The 18,275-nt window shown below is 35.7% G+C and overlaps 1 protein-coding gene across 1 annotated transcript; it reads left to right on the plus strand.

The window, feature by feature from the left end:
- The first annotated feature begins 869 nt into the window (after positions 1-869).
- LOC126758076 (protein mab-21) lies at positions 870-15,117 on the plus strand. The gene is made up of 2 exons (XM_050472100.1): positions 870-2,150; positions 14,493-15,117. Exons 1-2 carry the CDS (start codon positions 1,403-1,405, stop codon positions 14,840-14,842), a joined length of 1,098 nt encoding a protein of 365 aa, XP_050328057.1. The 5' UTR covers positions 870-1,402; the 3' UTR covers positions 14,843-15,117.
- Positions 15,118-18,275: the final 3,158 nt, after the last annotated feature.

Genomic DNA, 18,275 nt, shown 5'->3' on the forward strand with positions numbered 1-18,275 from the left:
AAATGGAAATCTCGCCAAATTTCGATTTATCCATAAAATTCAACTTTTTTGGATTTACATGTGGCTTAATTATGAGAGCAAAAGTGCACACACACTTGTATGTACATATGTACCAATAATGAAAATACAAATACATGAAAATAAAAATATATTAACGCTATTACAATGCGGACCCGGCCACACCTTGAGCTATAACTACAATTTCCATTACTTTTACCAAACTAATATTTATTGGTGTAAATACTGGATTACCACATAATGCCATGAGAATAATTTTATTACATAATCGTACTAGCCAACTAACGACACTAACACAACAAAAATCAAGCTTAACAGTACTTGAAATAGCCAACTAAAGCGCAAACTCAGCGCTGGAAACTCCAAACAGCAGACAAAAACAAAATATACAATGGGAAACTGCCATTGCAGTTGCTACATTCACTCACATGCATACATACATGCATACATACATTGATCCATACAAACAAACAAGAGGCCTTCATATTTGTATTTTCACAGTGAGAGGTGGCGAAAACACCACAGCAAACACTTAACTGTAATAAAAGCAGCAACAAAATTTACGCATTCACATAAGGCAGGCAAACCTACTTATATGTATATATACATGCACACATACGCACACACATATGCACATTAGCAGCTACAAACCGGCTATACACCAGGCCCACAGACCAATCAGCTGTCTGCTCTCTCTTTCACACCAACGCTGTGCGTTCAACAGCGAATGGGCAACTACATAACGGCACAACAGTGAACAAGAGCAGGATGGCAGCTGTGGCACAGTTGCTTCAGCTGTTGGAGCGACAAGCAATCGCGCGTCTCGCGAGCGCATAACAAAGCGACGGCGACGGGCGAGTCAGGTTGGTTTTCTTGCGGTGAGTGCGCCATACGGAATCAGTCCACATTGGAGCTTGGCGTTGTGTGTACAAGAATACGAGCGTAGCACAAGAAACTTGAACGCGACGGCGGTGACGTTTTCGATTGTTGCGCTAACGACGGCTGTTGACGATGATGATGGGTGTGAATGGCGCGTGTGGAATGGTGATTAACAACAAAAACCGCAAAGTATCAATGTGTGACAAGTGAAATTGATATCGGAGTAATCAATAGAGCAAAACAACAACAAATTAACAACAGTTATTGAAAAAGTTTCTTTTGGTGAATTGTTGAATTAAAAGTGTATAGAAAGAAGAATAGAAAGATAAAAGATTTAATAAAAGAAATTGTGAAAAAATTGCGAAAAAATATTCAAGGTTGATATAACCTTGGTTTGAGACCACAACAAGCAGCTTACATAGCAGTTCAACCCAGCTTAGCCGGTATTCAAACTGATACACAAAATCTCCTCTCTCCCCACACCAAAAGACAACACACAAGCGAAATGCTCGTGCCGTCGGACATGATAGCGGCCCAGTCCAAAATGGTCTACCAAATGAACAAATATTGCGCGGATCGCGTCCAAGTGCGCAAAGCACAAATCCACAAACAAATACTCGAGGTCTGTCGCATTGTGCAGGATGTGCTCAAAGAGGTCGAGGTGCAAGAGCCGCGTTTCATCTCCTCGCTCAACGACTACAACGGTCGCTTTGAGGGTCTTGAGGTGATCTCGCCCAACGAATTCGAAATCGTCATTTACCTCAATCAAATGGGTGTGCTGAATTTCGTGGACGACGGCACGCTACCCGGTTGTGCGGTGCTTAAGCTCAGCGATGGCCGTAAGCGTTCCATGTCGCTGTGGGTGGAGTTCATCACTGCGTCGGGTTATTTGTCGGCGCGCAAAATACGCTCGCGCTTTCAAACGCTGGTCGCGCAGGCGTGCGATAAGTGCGCCTACCGGGATATAGTGAAAATGATTGCCGACACCACGGAGGTGAAGTTGCGTATACGCGAACGCATCATTGTGCAGATTACGCCCGCCTTCAAGTGTGCCGGCTTGTGGCCGCGTTCGGCCGCCCACTGGCCGCTGCCGGGCATACCGTGGCCGCATCCCAATATCGTGGCAGAGGTTAAGACTGAGGGCTTCGACATGCTGTCGAAGGAGTGCATTGCGTTGCAGGGCAAAAATTCCGCCATGGAGGGCGATGCTTGGGTGTTGAGCTTCACCGATGCCGAGAATCGGCTGCTGCAAGGTGAGTGTATGTGTGTGTGTGAGCTGGCGCTATAGTCATATTATATGTGTAGATATAATTAAAAATGGGCCACTAAAGCTTAGTGTTGGTCACAGCGGTTGTTAACTTAATCATCGCCGTTTGTTTTGCTCGGCAACCGCGTCGCTTTGCCGTCGGACCGGCGTGCTTCACGCTGTGTTGTGTGCTCTGCTTGGCGCCAAACGTTTTCGACGACGCTAACTCAGCGCTGGGGGAATCACTTTCAATTATTTTTTTTTTAACTAATTTTGGTATTAAGACTTTGTTGACGAGTTTGGTATATTTTTAGTAGGAATTTTGTTAGCTGTTCATGATTTGATGTTGAGAAGTTGTTGGTGGATCAAATGTTTGAATTGGTTCTTAGTAATTTAAGCACAACAACTTTCGTCAAAAGTTGTGTAACTAATCCAATGAATATTAATAGATGTTGATATTTTGAGGTTAGTTAGACATGTAAAATTTACAAATGCGCCAAGGAGCCCAATTGAAATTTAGTGGTGTAGAATACTATGAGCGAAATATAGTGAGACTTTGTTCATAATTTTAAAATTCTTAATTTATTCTTCATAATCTTTGCCGATCTTCTCAAAGTAATCCCTCTTGGCCAAAAACATACTATGTGCCAACGTTTTTCCAATCTTCGAAACAGTTGCTAAAGTCAATTTCCGGAATCGCCTTCACTGCTCCTTGTGATTCACTTTTAATATCTTCAATTTAATCAAAACGGAGCTGTTATTTGAGTTTGCTGAATAGCCAGAAGTCACACGGACTTCGCGGAACGATTTTGATTGAAAATTTAACGGAAAACTCACAAAGAATCAATGCAGTTGCGACGGTACAATATCGTGGTGCAAAAACCAAGAGGTATCAGCCCATAATTTCGGTCTCTTTTTGCGCATAAGTTCGCTCAAACGTCGCATAACACTCAAATAGTATTCCTTGTTGGCAATTTTGCCGCTCGGAAGGAATTCGGATTACACCACACCTCGATATTTGAAGAAAATTGTCAACATAAACTTGATTTTCGACCTGCTTGAACGTGATTTTATCGGTTTCGTCTCACCTTTGCCACGATATTCGGCCGATTGATCGTCTATTTCCGGGTCGTAAGCATAGATCCAAGACTCATCGCCAGTAATAATATGTTTCATGGCATCCTGGTAGTCGGAAAGCATTGTTTCACAGACCTTAACGCGACGCTGTTTTTCTTCAAAATTGTGTGCTTTTGTAACCAATCATGCTTTCACTTTTCTTAGGCCCAAATGATCTTTATACATAAATGGTTTTCACTGATCCTTCCGATATTCCATCGGTTAACGATGTCAATAAGATCTCTGACTCTTAATCGTCGATTCTCAAGCACCAATTCCTTTAGTTTTTTGACGTGTTGATCATCAGTTGATGCTGATGGTCGTCTTGGAGGTGGTTCGTCGTCAACGCGTTCTCGACCCTCTTCGTGCTATTTTTACCAATCAAATACATTTGCTCGCGACAAACAATTATCACCGAAGGCAAGTCTTATTATTCTTTGCCCTGAACAAGGTATATTAAGACAGTCAGGATCTTTGTAAAACCCCAAAAGGAAACGTCTCAGACACCCTATAAAGAGCTGAGGCAATATAGGCATTTCAGTCTGTCTGACCGTCTGTCTGCCTGTATTTAACTAGTCCAACAGTATTCAAAATCGATCTCATTTCTCGGAACGGTCGACATCGGACCACAATGGAGTATAGGTGTCAGTCAAACTGTACGTTCGGAACAAAGTGCATGTATTGAAAGTTTTTCGTTTGAGGAAATATCTACAAAAAATTTGGCATAGGTTATTGCCCAAGGCCAACAAAAAGTTTTTGTAAGGAATTTTTTATTTGTGAAGGTGTGTATTAGAGCTTCGATGCAATCGAAATTAATGCTTTTTCTTGTTTTCAGTAAATATTGCAATGTGGCAAGTAATATGCGTTGTATTTTGAAAAATATATTAAAAGTCTTATAAGAACAGTCAAGAGTTCAAAGTATAAAGTTTTCGGAGTCAAAAAATTTTCTTAGAAATACAACAGGGTTACTGGCGATGTACATTCATGCACACCTGGTGCCTTGTCCGTAATATAGGGTGAATGTGGTGTATAAGATCCATTCAACCAAGCTACTGGAGCCTCTGTTTAGTAGATATTGACGTGTGTGGCATGACGTTGTTCTGATGGAACACAATTCACCAAAGCTCGCAATATCTGGGCGATTGCTTTCTTCGGATGGCTTAATCGTTGACAATAAAGAACCGAATAAGGAGTTTGGCCGTAGCGAAGTAGCTCCTAGGAAAAAATTCCCTAACAATCCCAACAAAAACACAATACTTTCCTAACCGTAAATTCTTGGTCGGCACATGGATGCGTTCCGTTTGACGTTGTTGTAATTTCCCACGACAGTCAGGTTTATGTAACCGGAACGAACCCGAATTTGTTAACCGGTCAAGGACAATCAACTCGGCAGAATTCTGCTGCTACAACAAAAACAACGTTGTCGTAGGTGCACCACTCTTCATTCCTAGTAACCAATCGCTTCAGAAATGGGTCGGTTTTGTGAAATCGAGTGGCACTTAGCACCTTTTTGTTCTTTCTGCCTTTATTAAATGGTTTCATACTGTTTTTACTCCAACAAACAAGTATTATAGTTTTGTTCACATAAAAAGTCCTAAAACTGAAAGAGTCAGATATAGGGTTATACATACCAAAGTGATCAGGGTGACGAGTAGAGTTGAAATCCGGATGTCTGTCTGTCCGTCTGTCTGTCCGTCCGTCAAGCTGTAACTTGAGTAAAAATTGAGATATCATGATGAAACTTCGTACACGTATTTCTTGGCTCCATAAGAAGGTTAAGTTCGAAGATGGGCAAAATCAGCCCACTGCCACGCCCACAAAATGGCGGAAACCGAAAACCTATAAAGTGTCATAACTAAGCCATAAAAAAAGATATTAAAGTGAAATTTGGCACAAAGGATCGCATTAGGGAGGGGCATATTTGGACGTAATTTTTTTTGGAAAAGTGGCGTGGCCCCGCCCCCTACTAAGTTTTTTGTAACCAAACTCTATAGGGCCGTTTCCTTCAGGCTTTTCCATATACAGTTCAAAATGGAAGAAACCAAAGGTTATGTTGAAAATCACTAAAAGTGCGTTAACCGACTAACAAAAACGTCAGAAACACTAAATTTTATGGAAGAAATGGCAGAAGCTTTTTTCTGCTGGGCTACTTAACAAACCATACAGACCGATTTCGAAATTGTATATAATATTTTCGTAACAGGTGTACATGGGTGAAATCCAACCACGCCTTCTTCCAATATAACGCTATTTTGAATTCCATCATTCCTAGTAAGAACCAATGATGATCGAAATAAAACTTTACACAGAAATGAGGTTTTTGAAAAATTTTGACGTATAATCAAAGTCCCTGATATCGAACACGAAGAACTCTGTGCCTAACCTAACATAACCTAATTTTTCACCGAAAATATCGGTAAATCTCTCAGACATTTTCATGTAATTCAGAGGGCATCATTTTTTTTTGTTCTTTTTGCCTTTTCTCAATGTTTTCAAACGGTCTTTTGTATCCACTTTCACCAGGTCTTATGTAAATATTTTTAAAAGAATTACATTTTACATTATTCTGCAAATCAGTACACTCAATCTTGTTAAATAAAAATCCAAGAAAGCATTGTGAACTAGTGTCCATAGCTTCCCAAAGTGAATCCAGTGATTACCACAATCTAGCATTCTTCCGACCATGATCTTGAAATTATTATATTGGAAACCGAAATAAACCTTGTCGGCAGAGCCACTTTTGGGGCAAAAAATGTGGAAGACACCAGTGACTTATTTTAGGGCTTAGAAGTTATTAGGTTAGGTTAGGTTAGTATGGTAGGCCAATGAGTCACGCATAGACCAAGTTTGGTCCTTTACGATAACAGGTGGAGTTCAGTTACTAGGTCCATGTGGAGTAGTCGCCCTTTACGATGCCTGCGCTTGACGCCAATTTCAACAAACTCTGTGGTCTCACTATCGATACCTCCTCCAGCTTATCATAGCGTGGGAACCACAGATACTTACAATGTAATCTTGCCATTACTCCATTGTTTCCCTGGTACCTTGCCCTAGACATTTTCTGCAGTCTTCTCGATCGGTCAGCCCCGTTCTGGGCTTATTATTAACATGGCTATGATTTTTTTTAAGAATGAGGTCAGTAATAACTATAATAAAGTTTATTAATTTATTTAAATTTATTGTTAAATCGGCAAAGCTGTCTGCAAGCGAAATATAAGTAACAGTACTGACGTTGTTTCTATAAAAATCATATGACATTTGGAAATAAATCATTAGAAAATCACGGGGCAGAAAATCCCAGCATAAATTCGAAATTGGTTTGAGAAATAACTGTGCTTCGTAAAAATGTCAACAAAATCGGAATCAGGAATCAGCTAGAAAATGCGATTCGACAGAATTTACGGCAAGTAATCAGCGACACATTGAAAAGTAACTGATTTATTTAAAAACCCACAATACCGCTTTTGATACACTTTTGATATGAAGAATTATAAATTAAACGTAATCGCGCTGATATGAGGAGAACGCGTCACAAAGCGACGCTGACGACACACAAACCGGCAGCAAGAAGCGCCACAATAACGGCGCTGGTGATCGCGCTGAGATTAAGGCTACCAACAAACACACTTACAAATGTAGATATACATGCATGTATGGATGTAGTGACATGTATAGGTGTGTGTGTGTACACGAACTGTTGTAAATTGTCGAAAGCATTGGATTATTCTGAACTTTTATAAGGAAGTTACGCCGCTGGCGCGAAGTTCACGAACTGTACGCCAGCTGCCAGCTTCGATTTGAAAACTTCTAATTAAATAATAATAAATGCGAATGCGAGAAATGAATTAATGATTAATGAACACACTGGTTATTCGCGAAATCAATTGAATTGCTTTGCATTGATAAATTGATTGCTTAATCGCGCATTTATCATTTTATTAGCATAGTTGTTGGTGGCGTTTAAAATTGCTGACAATTAATTTGTACGAGTGAAGTGAATAAAAACAAGTAAAAAGTAACTTTGGTTGCACCGAAGCTATAATACCCTACACAGGTGCACTGCTCATAGCAAATAAGTTTATAAAAAGATCTTTAGCTTGATTTTGAACGATCAGTTTGTATGGCAGCTATATGCTATTGTAGCCTGATCTAAACCATATGTTCCGAGATTGTACTGTTGCCTTAAAAAAATAATATTTGCCGAATTTTGAGAAGATATCTTGTCAAATAAAAAAGTTTTAGATACAAAAACGTGAATTTAATCGGTCAGTTTGTATGGCAGCTACATTTTATTGTTATCCGATCTGTACAATTTCTTCGCAGATTATACTGTTGCCTTGAAAAATTATCCATACCAATTCTGGTGAAGATATCTTGTCAAATAAAAAAGTTTTTGGTACAAAAACGTGAGTTTGATCGGTCAGTTTGTATGGCAACTATATGTTATAGTAGTCCGATCTGAACAATTTCTATGGAGATCATGGCGTTGCTTTGGATACTACTTCATGCTGAATTTGGTGAGAATATCTTTTCAAATAAAAGAGTTTTCTATACAAGAACTTAAATTTTAGCGCTCAGTTAGTATGGCAGCTATAGCTTCTATGGTTCCGATCTGAACAATTTCTTCGCAGATTATACTGTTGTCTTATAAAATTATCTATACCAAATTTGGCGAAGATTTTTTGTCAAATAAAAAAGTTTTCGATACAAAAACTTGATTTTGATCGGTCAGTTTGTATGGCAACTATATGCTATAGTGATCCGATATCAGCGAGTTTCCCAAATGAGTAGCTTGTTATGCAGAAAAAGACGTGTACAAAATTTCAGGACGACATCTCAAAAACTGAGCGACAGTTTCGACTCAAGTCATCACGCTAATAAGTACTTCTCCTAAAATGCAAAACAAAAAATCATAAAAAAATCGAAATTGAGCTTTTTATTGCTTCACTACATCATGTTACATATTTGTAACATAAAATTTTCAACTTCCGCTGTCAGACATGACCATATTATAACCAATATATAACCATTTTATATCCAAAACTCAAATTTTGTTTCAATATGAATGGTTTCTTCGCCTTTAAACTTGTGAAAAGTGATGTTACTTTATTTTGCATTTTAGGCTGCGATATATTTTAGAGGGTCTTCGACGTTAGCTTCTAGGTGTTACCAGCTTCGTGACAAATTTAATAATATGTACCATAGTAATCTGTTCAGGGTATAAAAACACATACGAGAAATTTTGTTTATGATTATTTAAATACTTCCTTATAACATTACTGAGATTACGACTAGTCGTGCTGTTCACTAGCATTAGCTGTCTTATATAATATTTTCATACAAATGTACATACAAATATTCTTTAGATAAATCTATAATTGTCACTTTGCTCGAGCGCAGCGGGTGTTATCTATTGAATTATTTAGATACTTATTTATCTAATAGCGACGGAAACCTTCCTACCGTCTAATAGTATCAGTTAGTAATCCAGCAAGTTTCATTCATTAAAATATTTCTAAATGCTAATTATTGCATAAAATTCCTAGTATAATGAGCCACTGAGCATTTTAGTGTAGAAGAGAGCGCCTTGCATTTTTACTGGTCAAACAGTTGCGTTAAGTGAGCGCGCTGTGTGGACACTCCTAGCAATATGATTGGCGTGTAGAGGTCAATTGAGAAACAAACAAAAACAATTTTTCACTTAACTCGAGATGAAATCAAACGAATTGAACGCGTTTAGCAATAAATGAATTAGAGTTAATGAATATTTTTGAGAATAAAAGAAAAAAAATAAGTATTTACAAACTTTTGCAGTAAATATAGTGCGATAATCACATAAAAAAAATTAAAATTTTTGTTAAGAAATGTTTAAATTTTTGTTTTCAATAATTAAAATTTTTGCTTAAAATTTTTTTGTTTAAGTTTTTTTTAGAATTTTTTTATGGATCAGAAATTAGAAAATTTCGAAATAATTTATTTGATAATAATTATTATTGGGAAGATGAGTGTGACTTGTTTGCAAAATGAACTTTTATTAAATTGGACGTGAAAGGGTCATATAAAGCGACCTTTTAAGTCCATTTTCCAGATGTTATTACTTAACAAAACCAATTAACAACACGTAATTAAATGGAATTCAAAGAGCAGCCTATGTAGGAGTTAACGGGACGTTTAATTCATAACCGAATCATTCGCTAAATATGCGCCTGCACCCACTGCTTATAGAGATTTTCATACGAAAAGTGACAGCACTTTCTGCTATAAGAATTAAGGAGATTGAAGCATGAAACAGGAAGAGTTATAAAAAGTTGGACTTCAATAGTGACTTCCAGGTATATAAATACCGTCTAGACATGAATGGAGAAGAGGATAGGAGAGGAGAGGATAATACTACCACCATCTATATCGAAGGGTCCAAAGTGGACAGCAGTGTAGGAACGCGGGTGCCTCCGAGGATCTTGATATCTCTCTACATTTCCGTCTTCCAAACTCAGCTAGCATCTTCCAAGCGGAAGTACTAAGCATAAAGAAGGCCGGCGGAGTTCTTCTGAATACCTACGGGAAGATACAGAAAGTGACCATTTTCACAGTCAAAAAGGCGACACTACAAGCCTTGTCGTCACCAAAGACCAATGCAAGCTTGGTCAACAAATGTTGGAAAGTTTGAAGCTCACTGGCAGCTCAACTTCACTTATTAATAATTTGGGTACCCGGTCCCAAGAATATTTTCGGCGTCAAGGCACACAAGTTGGCTAAGTGAAGAGCCGCTCTAGATAAATCCGAGGAAGAGACAATACCTTGTCCGCTAGGAATAATCAAGAAGGAACTGAATACACAATTTGAATTAGTTTAGACAAAAACTAAGGACTTATTGGTATTTCTCACAAATGCGATTTTTTCGTTTTATTCTTTTTCTTCTTCTTTATTGATGTAGACAACGCTTACGCGGTTATAGCCGAGTTTACAACAGCGCACCAGTCGCTCTTTCTTTCGCTGTTTGCGCCAATTTAATATTCCAAGTGTAGCCAGACCCTTCTCCACCTGGTCTTTCCAAAGGAGTAGAGGTCTCACTCTTTCTCTGCTTCCCCGGCGGGTACCGCGTCGAATGTTCTCAGAGCTGGAGTGTTTTCATCCATTTGGCCGACATAACCTAGCTAGCATAACCGCTGTCTCTTAATTCGCTGAACAACTCTTCGTCCCATAGAATGCCATATTCGGCGTTGCCAAAGGACTTTCTTTCTTTCGAAAACTCGTAACGTCGACTCATCAGTTGTTATCATCGTCTATGCCTCTGCACCATATATCAGGAGGGAATAATAAGTGACTTCTGGAGTTTGGTTTTTGTTCCTCGAGAGAGAAATTTACTTTTAAATTGCCTACTGAGTCCGAACGAGCTCAATAATCATATACACTACTTCGAAAAACATTTTTCATATAATATTGCCTATTTCTACATATAATTTTTTTTTTAAATCCCGAGTGGATCCATTCCAATCAGTTTTTAATAATAATTTCTCAATTAAGTTAATTACCTTTAATAATAATTATTAACAAATAATACATTTAAATGCGAGTAATTCTCCATTACCAATTGATAACCCACTTACTGGTACGCCTCAAAGCCAGCGGGCTTGCCAAGCTTCACAGGGAAATACACAGTTGCTTTGATGGCGCACAAAGCTTTTAAGTTTGCGAAGTCTGCGCATTGTGACGTATGTCATTCATGCTTAACAAATGACTAATTTATTGTGCATAATAAAATGTTGCTGCTTGTTTGCCTAAACTTAAAAATAACAAAAATAAACCAAAGCAATAAGCAAAGCACAGCAAAGCTAAAAGGGCGCTAGCAGAATACAACAAACATAATATAAAAAAAATAAAAATATAAAAAAATGGAAAAAAATAAAAAAAAGTGTAAATGAAGAAATACAACAACTTTAATAGTTTTATAGTTTTACAACTATCGGGTGATTTTTTAAGAGCTTGAATCGGTTGCAAAATCTCATCGGTTCTTTATTTGAAACGTTAGATTGGTTCATGACATTTACTTTTTGAAGATAATTTCATTTAAATGTTGACCGCGGCTGCGTCTTAGGTGGTCCATTCGGAAAGTCCAATTTTGGGAAACTTTTCGAGCATTTCGGCCGGAATAGCCCGAATTTCTTCGGAAATGTTGTCTTCCAAAGCTGGAAGAGTTGCTGGCTTATTTCTGTAGACTTTAGACTTGACGTAGCCCCACAAAAAATAGTCTAAAGGCGTTAAATCGCATGATCTTGGTGGCCAACGCAGTTTTCCCTCAAAATGGCCATAGAATCGCGAGCTGTGTGGCATGTAGCGCCATCTTGTTGAAACCACATGTCAACCAAGTTCAGTTCTTCCATTTTTGGCAACAAAAAGTTTGTTAGCATCGAACGATAGCGATCGCCATTCTACGTAACGTTGCGTCCAACAGCATCTTTGAAAAATACGGTCCAATGATTCCACCAGCGTACAAACCACACCAAACAGTGCATTTTTCGGTGCATGGGCAGTTCTTGAACGGCTTCTGGTTGCTCTTCACCCCAAATGCGGCAATTTTGCTTATTTACGTAGCCATTCAACCAGAAATGAGCCTCATCGCTGAACAAAAATAAATCGGACGTAAAGCGCGAAACACATTTCGAACCGAACACTGATTTTGGTAATAAAATTCAATGATTTGCAAGCGTTGCTCGTTAGTAAGTCTATTCATGATGAAATGTCAAAGCATACTGAGCATCTTTCTCTTTGACACCATGTCTGAAATGTTTGTTGTTTGTTGTCAAAAAAATTGATATAAAGCAGCGCATTACACAAAAATGCGTCCATAAAAATCGCTACAACAAATTAAAGTCGATAAGCGACACACACACTTATAAATTTGTGGCAATTTTGCTGACGGTATTAACTCAAGAGACCGATATATGTTTGTTGTTTGTTGTAATTGAGGAAAATCGAAAGTCGTTTGTGGCGCTGCGAACAGTTTTATGATTATTGTACTTGCCATATCTGTGTATACATAAATATAAACATTCAGTATCGGATACTCAGATTTCTTGGGCTTCAATAAAATCACGCCATTATTTGTTTAGGTTTTTACGTGAGCTTTAGAACTTTAATAACTGACCTATTGATAACTTATCAAGCAGTTTAATGAAAAAACTACTACAACTATGTATGCTTCTGTATATTCATACAAACATATATATTCTTTCTTTTGTACGACATCACGCCTCTGGTTTAATTTGGAATCTAATCAAGCTGCTGATAAATCTCCTAAAACACTCGCCTTAATATAACTCTATGCTTTTTGTAGAATAACAAGCGGAACCGTTAACTTCGACTGCGGAAGCTATAATACCCTTCGCAGGTGCACTTTTATAGCTTTAAAGGGTATAACAATATTTTTATCTTGATTTTGATCGCCCAGTTTATATGGCAGCTATATGCTATAGTGGTCTAATCTGAAAAATATATTCGGAGATTATTCCATTGTTATTCAGAATAATCCATACCAAATTTCATCAAGATATCTCGTCAAGTAAAAAAGTTTTCTATACAAGAACTTTATTTTAATCGTCCAGTTTATATGGCAGCTATATGCTATAGTGGTCCAATCTAAACAGTAAGTTCGAAGGTTGTGGAAAAATTTTGGAAAATAATATACGCCAAATTTCGTGACGATACCTCGTCAAATAAAACATTTTTCGATACAAGGACTTGAGTTGGATCGGTCAGTTTGCATGGTAGCTCTATGTTATAGTAGTGCGATATCGGCCGTCCGACAAATGAGCAACTTTTTGGTCAGGAAAGGGTGTGTGCAAAATTTCAGAACGATATCTTAAAAACTGAGGGACTAGTTCGCACATATACTGACGGAAAGACGGGCAGTTAAATGGATATGGTTAATTCGGCTCAGTTCATCACCGCAATCATTTGAATTTATATTTTATAAATCTCATACTTTATTATTAGTTCATTTCTGGGTGTTACAATCATCGTTGTAAACTTGGACTTGAAGGAATAGAAGGGTTCTAGTGCAATTGTGGTCTACTTTTAGAAAGCGTAAACTTAGCGATGTTTGGTTAATCGCCAATACTTGTCTGGTAGCATTCCTCTATAGGGAATTATAAGAGATCTAGGTTCACCAGAGTTCGGTTTGGCGACTTCATGATCCAAGTTATCCGGCAAAGTGAGTGAGGATTTCCGAGTATTCAGACACGTGTTCTATTTGAAACCTAGACTCTCTGAGTCCGATCGCAACTTTCGCAGTCATACAACTTCCGGCGATGTCCACGCGCAATATGTGCATGGCGTTAAGTGTCATGGTTGAATTGGGCCTTAGCGCAGTACACATGCTGATGAGCGCTACTCGTTGAACACTCTTGAGTTTCTTTGCAAGCGTGGTCTTTTCTAGAGCCCTCCACCACATAAAGACTCCATAGAACGTAAAGGGCTAGACTATAGTGTCGTAGAGCCAGAAGACAACTTTCGGTTGCAGACCCCACCTTTTGCCAATGGCTCCTCTAGAGCATTACAAGGCAATCGATGCCTTTTTTGTTATCTCTTCGGTATTAGGCTTACATGAAAGGTTCCTATCCAGAATGAGCCCTAGATATTACACTGTATCCGCTGGTTGCGGACGGATGTCTTCCATTTCCGGCAGCGATCGTCTAGTGAATAATCCCATATCGGTTTTATTATGGTTGATGGCGAGACCGTTTACGACGGAGCCAAGTGAGCCAAGTGGTGTGAGCCCTCCTGGTCCAAATGGGTACTACTTATATGATATAAAAATTGCGCGGTTAACTGAATTAGTGACGAGCTCAGCGCATTTCATCGGTAAATTAAGAGATCTGATTTTTCCAGAATCATTATGTCCAGGTCTTATAAAATATCAAAGCTGATTTTAGTATACCTATTTTCTTAAATGTTTCATACCTTTTTTAATGCCTCCGTTATTCATTATTCAGTAAAATTTTCGTAGCATAAGTAGAAAGGAGAAAGGATTTTGAAGAGGGAGAGTCAAAACTGTTTACGATTATGATTATATTTGCAACAGAATTTATATATATATAGTATTATTTGTCGGATAACTGCGGTATTTAAAAGCATCTAGATACGAGTATAACTTTCTTATAACATTTTCGTATATTTGCTTAGTACTATTTTAAAAGTATTCCTATCCTATATAAATTCCCTTTCTCCTTTCTAGGTGCCAGCCGTCGGCGTTGTTTGAGCATTTTGAAGACACTACGCGATCGACATTTGGACTTGCCCGGCAATCCGGTCACATCGTACCACTTGAAGACACTGCTGCTCTACGAGTGTGAGAAGCATCCGCGCGAAATGGAATGGGAAGAGAATTGCATTGCCGATCGCATTAACGGCATATTTCTGCAGCTGATTTCCTGCCTGCAGTGCCGTCGTTGTCCACACTATTTTCTACCGAATATGGATCTGTTCAAGGGCAAGTCGCCCGGCGCGCTGGAAAATGCGGCGAAGCAAGTGTGGCGCCTCACACGAATCATGCTGACCAATGCGCGCTGCTTAGAGGAGTTATAAAATTGTTACAATTATTATTTGCGTTAATTTGTAAGAAATTAAAAGTTAATTAAGTAATTTATAAAGGGTAGCTGTTTTAAGTTAAGGTGGCTTAACAAATTTCTAGGTTGCTAATTTAAGTGGAAAAGTAGTGAAAGAAGATATTTTAAATGCAATTTTTTTCTTTAATTTTAATTTTCTTAATTTTTATAATTTAAATTTTTAAATTCTTTTATGAATTATTTTAATTTCAAAAATTTAATTATTTTAAACATGAATTTTTTTAGCGTAAAGAAATTAAAATTTAAAAGTTGTTTAATGAATTAATTAAAAATTTAATTAGTAAAAATTTTAAACAATTATTTTTATTAATTCAATTAATTAAAATAATTTTTTTTTATTTATTTACTTAAACATTTTTGTTTTAATATTTCTTTTTTTAACATATAATTTTTTAATATTGATTTAGTACTTCAAGAAAAAAATATTTTAATTAAAATATTTTTTTAATTAAAACTTTAATCTTTTTATAATGGAATCATTGGAGCCAAAAAATTTAATTAATTAAATTATTGATTTCTTTTTATTTCAAAAACTTAATTCTTTTAATTAAGAATATTTTTAAAAGAAAAACAGTTAAATTTTTTACAAAAAACTTTTTAATTAATTAATTAAGAATTTAAATTTAATTAATTAAACATACTTTTAATTACAAATTTAATTAATTAAAAATTAAAATTTTGAATATAAATTTAAAAAAAATAATTTTATAATTTATAAATAATTTTAATTTTTAATTAATTAAATTTGTAATTAAAAGTATGTTTAATTAATTAAATTTAAATTCTTAATTAATTAATTAAAAAGTTTTTCCTTAAAAATTAAACTGTTTTTATTTTAAAAATAAAATTAAAAAATAATTAATTAATTAACTAAAATTTTGAATTTAAATTAAAAAAATTAATTAATTAAAGAAATTAAAAAAATTAAATTTTTAATTAATTAATTAAAATTAATTTAATCAAATGTTTAATTTATTTTTATTTTAATTTTTGTTATAATTTTTTTTTAATTTATATTTTTTAAATATTTTTTTGCATAATAAATATTTTTTATATATAAATGTAAAATTTTAATTTTATATGTTTGTATGTGTGTGTCTTATTAAGCGTCCAGTGATTAATTTTTAAGCGGTGCGTTTTGTTCATTTAGTGGCATTTCAATGCTTTTTAAGCACAGTCTATAAAAGTTTAGTGATTTAAGCTTGCAAAGGGTTGTAAAGTTAAATATGAATTGTATTTGTTGCTTGAAAAAAATAAATAACTAATTAAATTTATTTATATCATCAGTGACTATAATTATTTGTATGTAAGTCTATTGAAAATATTTCGCTTAGCATGTGTATACGATTCTGAAAGCTTTTGTGAAAGCTTTCTTTAGCATATTTTAAAACTGTAAGCAATTTAAGGACTTATTCTCAACAAATTTTTCACAATTTCTTATAACTTAAGTTAAATTTGTAAAAAAAAAAATATTTATACCCTCAACAGGATTTACTGAGTTTCATAAGTATGACGAGCTGAGTCGAATTAGCCAGGTCCGTCTGTCTACCTTCATATATTACCTCAGTTTTTGAGATATCGAGCTGAAATTTCTCATACGTCCTTTCCTTCCCAAAAAACTGCTGATTTGTCGAAATCACCGATATCGGAGTACTATAGCGTTTAGCTGCCATATAAACTGAACGATAAAAATGAAGTCTTTGTAGGGATAACTTTTTTATTTCAAAAGTTATCTCGACGAAATTTGACATAAACTATTTTCTATAACAATGCTATAATATTTGAAGAAATTTTTCAGATCGGATAACTATGGCATATAGCTGTCATACAACTTGATCGATCAAAATCAAGTAGTTGTATGGAAAACTTGTTTATTTTCGAAGATATCCTTACAAAATTTAGCAAGGATTGTTTTCAAAAGCTAAGACACAATCTGCGAAAAAATGTTTAAGATTGAACAACTATAGCATATAGCTGCCATATAAAATGATCAATTAACATCAAGTCCTTGTATGAACAACTTTTGTATTTGAGAAGATAACTTCACCAAATTTAGCAAAAAGTTTTGCCCAAAGTAACGTTATAATCTCCCAACATATTGTTCAGATCGGCACACTATAGCATATAGCTGCCATACAAACAGACCGTTCAAAATCGATATAAAACTCTTTTTATACCCTTTAAGCCATAAAAAATGCACCTGTGAAGGGTATATAGCTTCAGCGTAGCTTAAGTTACCCTTCTTCTTGTTCTTACTTCATTACATACAAACACATTATCTTATCTACTCTTACTTGCCTTTAATTATTATTAGTCTATTAGCCGTTTCGTTTGTTTATTTATTGTAATGCTTATAAACTTAGTAAAAAAAAAATATATGTAAACATATAAAAACACAAATCAAAAGAAAATAAAATTATTATTACACATTATTGTAGTGAACAAAGCGCTACTTAGTAATTTAACAAAAACAAAATTGTTTTATTTCCAGAACAGAGCGCTGCTTTCGTTTTGTAGCAAATTGTTTATATGTTTTGTTTTTGTTTTTTTTTATCTACGCATGTGTGCATGTAAGTATATATCTATCACTGTACATCTGCATATTCGTATCTATTTCAGTGTGTTCGCTTGCAGTCGAATTTATGTTCGTTGGCATGACAGCTGTGACATGTCCAACGCGACCAACTGACTGGCGCATGACATGTTCGGCATATAAATTACATGCAACAAGTCATTTCGACGACACTTAACACTGACAATAAAGTTAAAAATTGATTATAAAGTTGATATGCCGCCACAAACACGATTCACAGGTGGGAGTGCACCCTCCCCCGGCTCAGCTGCTCGATGAAGTGCAAGTAAAAGTAGCAAATACGAAATTTATACATATATGCACATTAGGGTGAACACAAAAAAAAAATTTTTTTTTGAGTACGTATAATAAATGCAGCGATAAAAATATCCCTGTAAGGGAGATTGTTAAGCTCAATTTTCAAAGTGTCACTGAGCCTAAAGCTTCTCATATAAATAACACGTACCAAAAATAGTTTTTAAAACGCGGATTCTTCTAGAGCACAAAATTTGCTAATAAATTTTTCACAATGGGATTTTTTTTTAAATTCAAAATTTGTAAATTTGAAAGCTTTAAAAATTTTCTATGTAGGGATATTTTTTTTGTCTCTGTGTAGTAATAGTTTCCGATATAAATAACATGTAAAATTTTTCTAGAGCACAAAATTTCCTAACAAATTTACCACAAAGGGAATTTTTTTTTAATTAAAAATTATTATATTTGAAAGCTTTAAAAAGCTTTAGTTAATTTTTAAAGCGCAAAGTAAGCTGAAAATGTTTCGCTGTAAGGATATTTTTTTTTTCTGTGTATAAGCTTTCCA

The sequence above is a fragment of the Bactrocera neohumeralis genome, chromosome 5, assembly GCF_024586455.1.
Source record: "Bactrocera neohumeralis isolate Rockhampton chromosome 5, APGP_CSIRO_Bneo_wtdbg2-racon-allhic-juicebox.fasta_v2, whole genome shotgun sequence".
Classification (NCBI taxonomy): Eukaryota; Metazoa; Arthropoda; class Insecta; order Diptera; family Tephritidae; genus Bactrocera; species Bactrocera neohumeralis.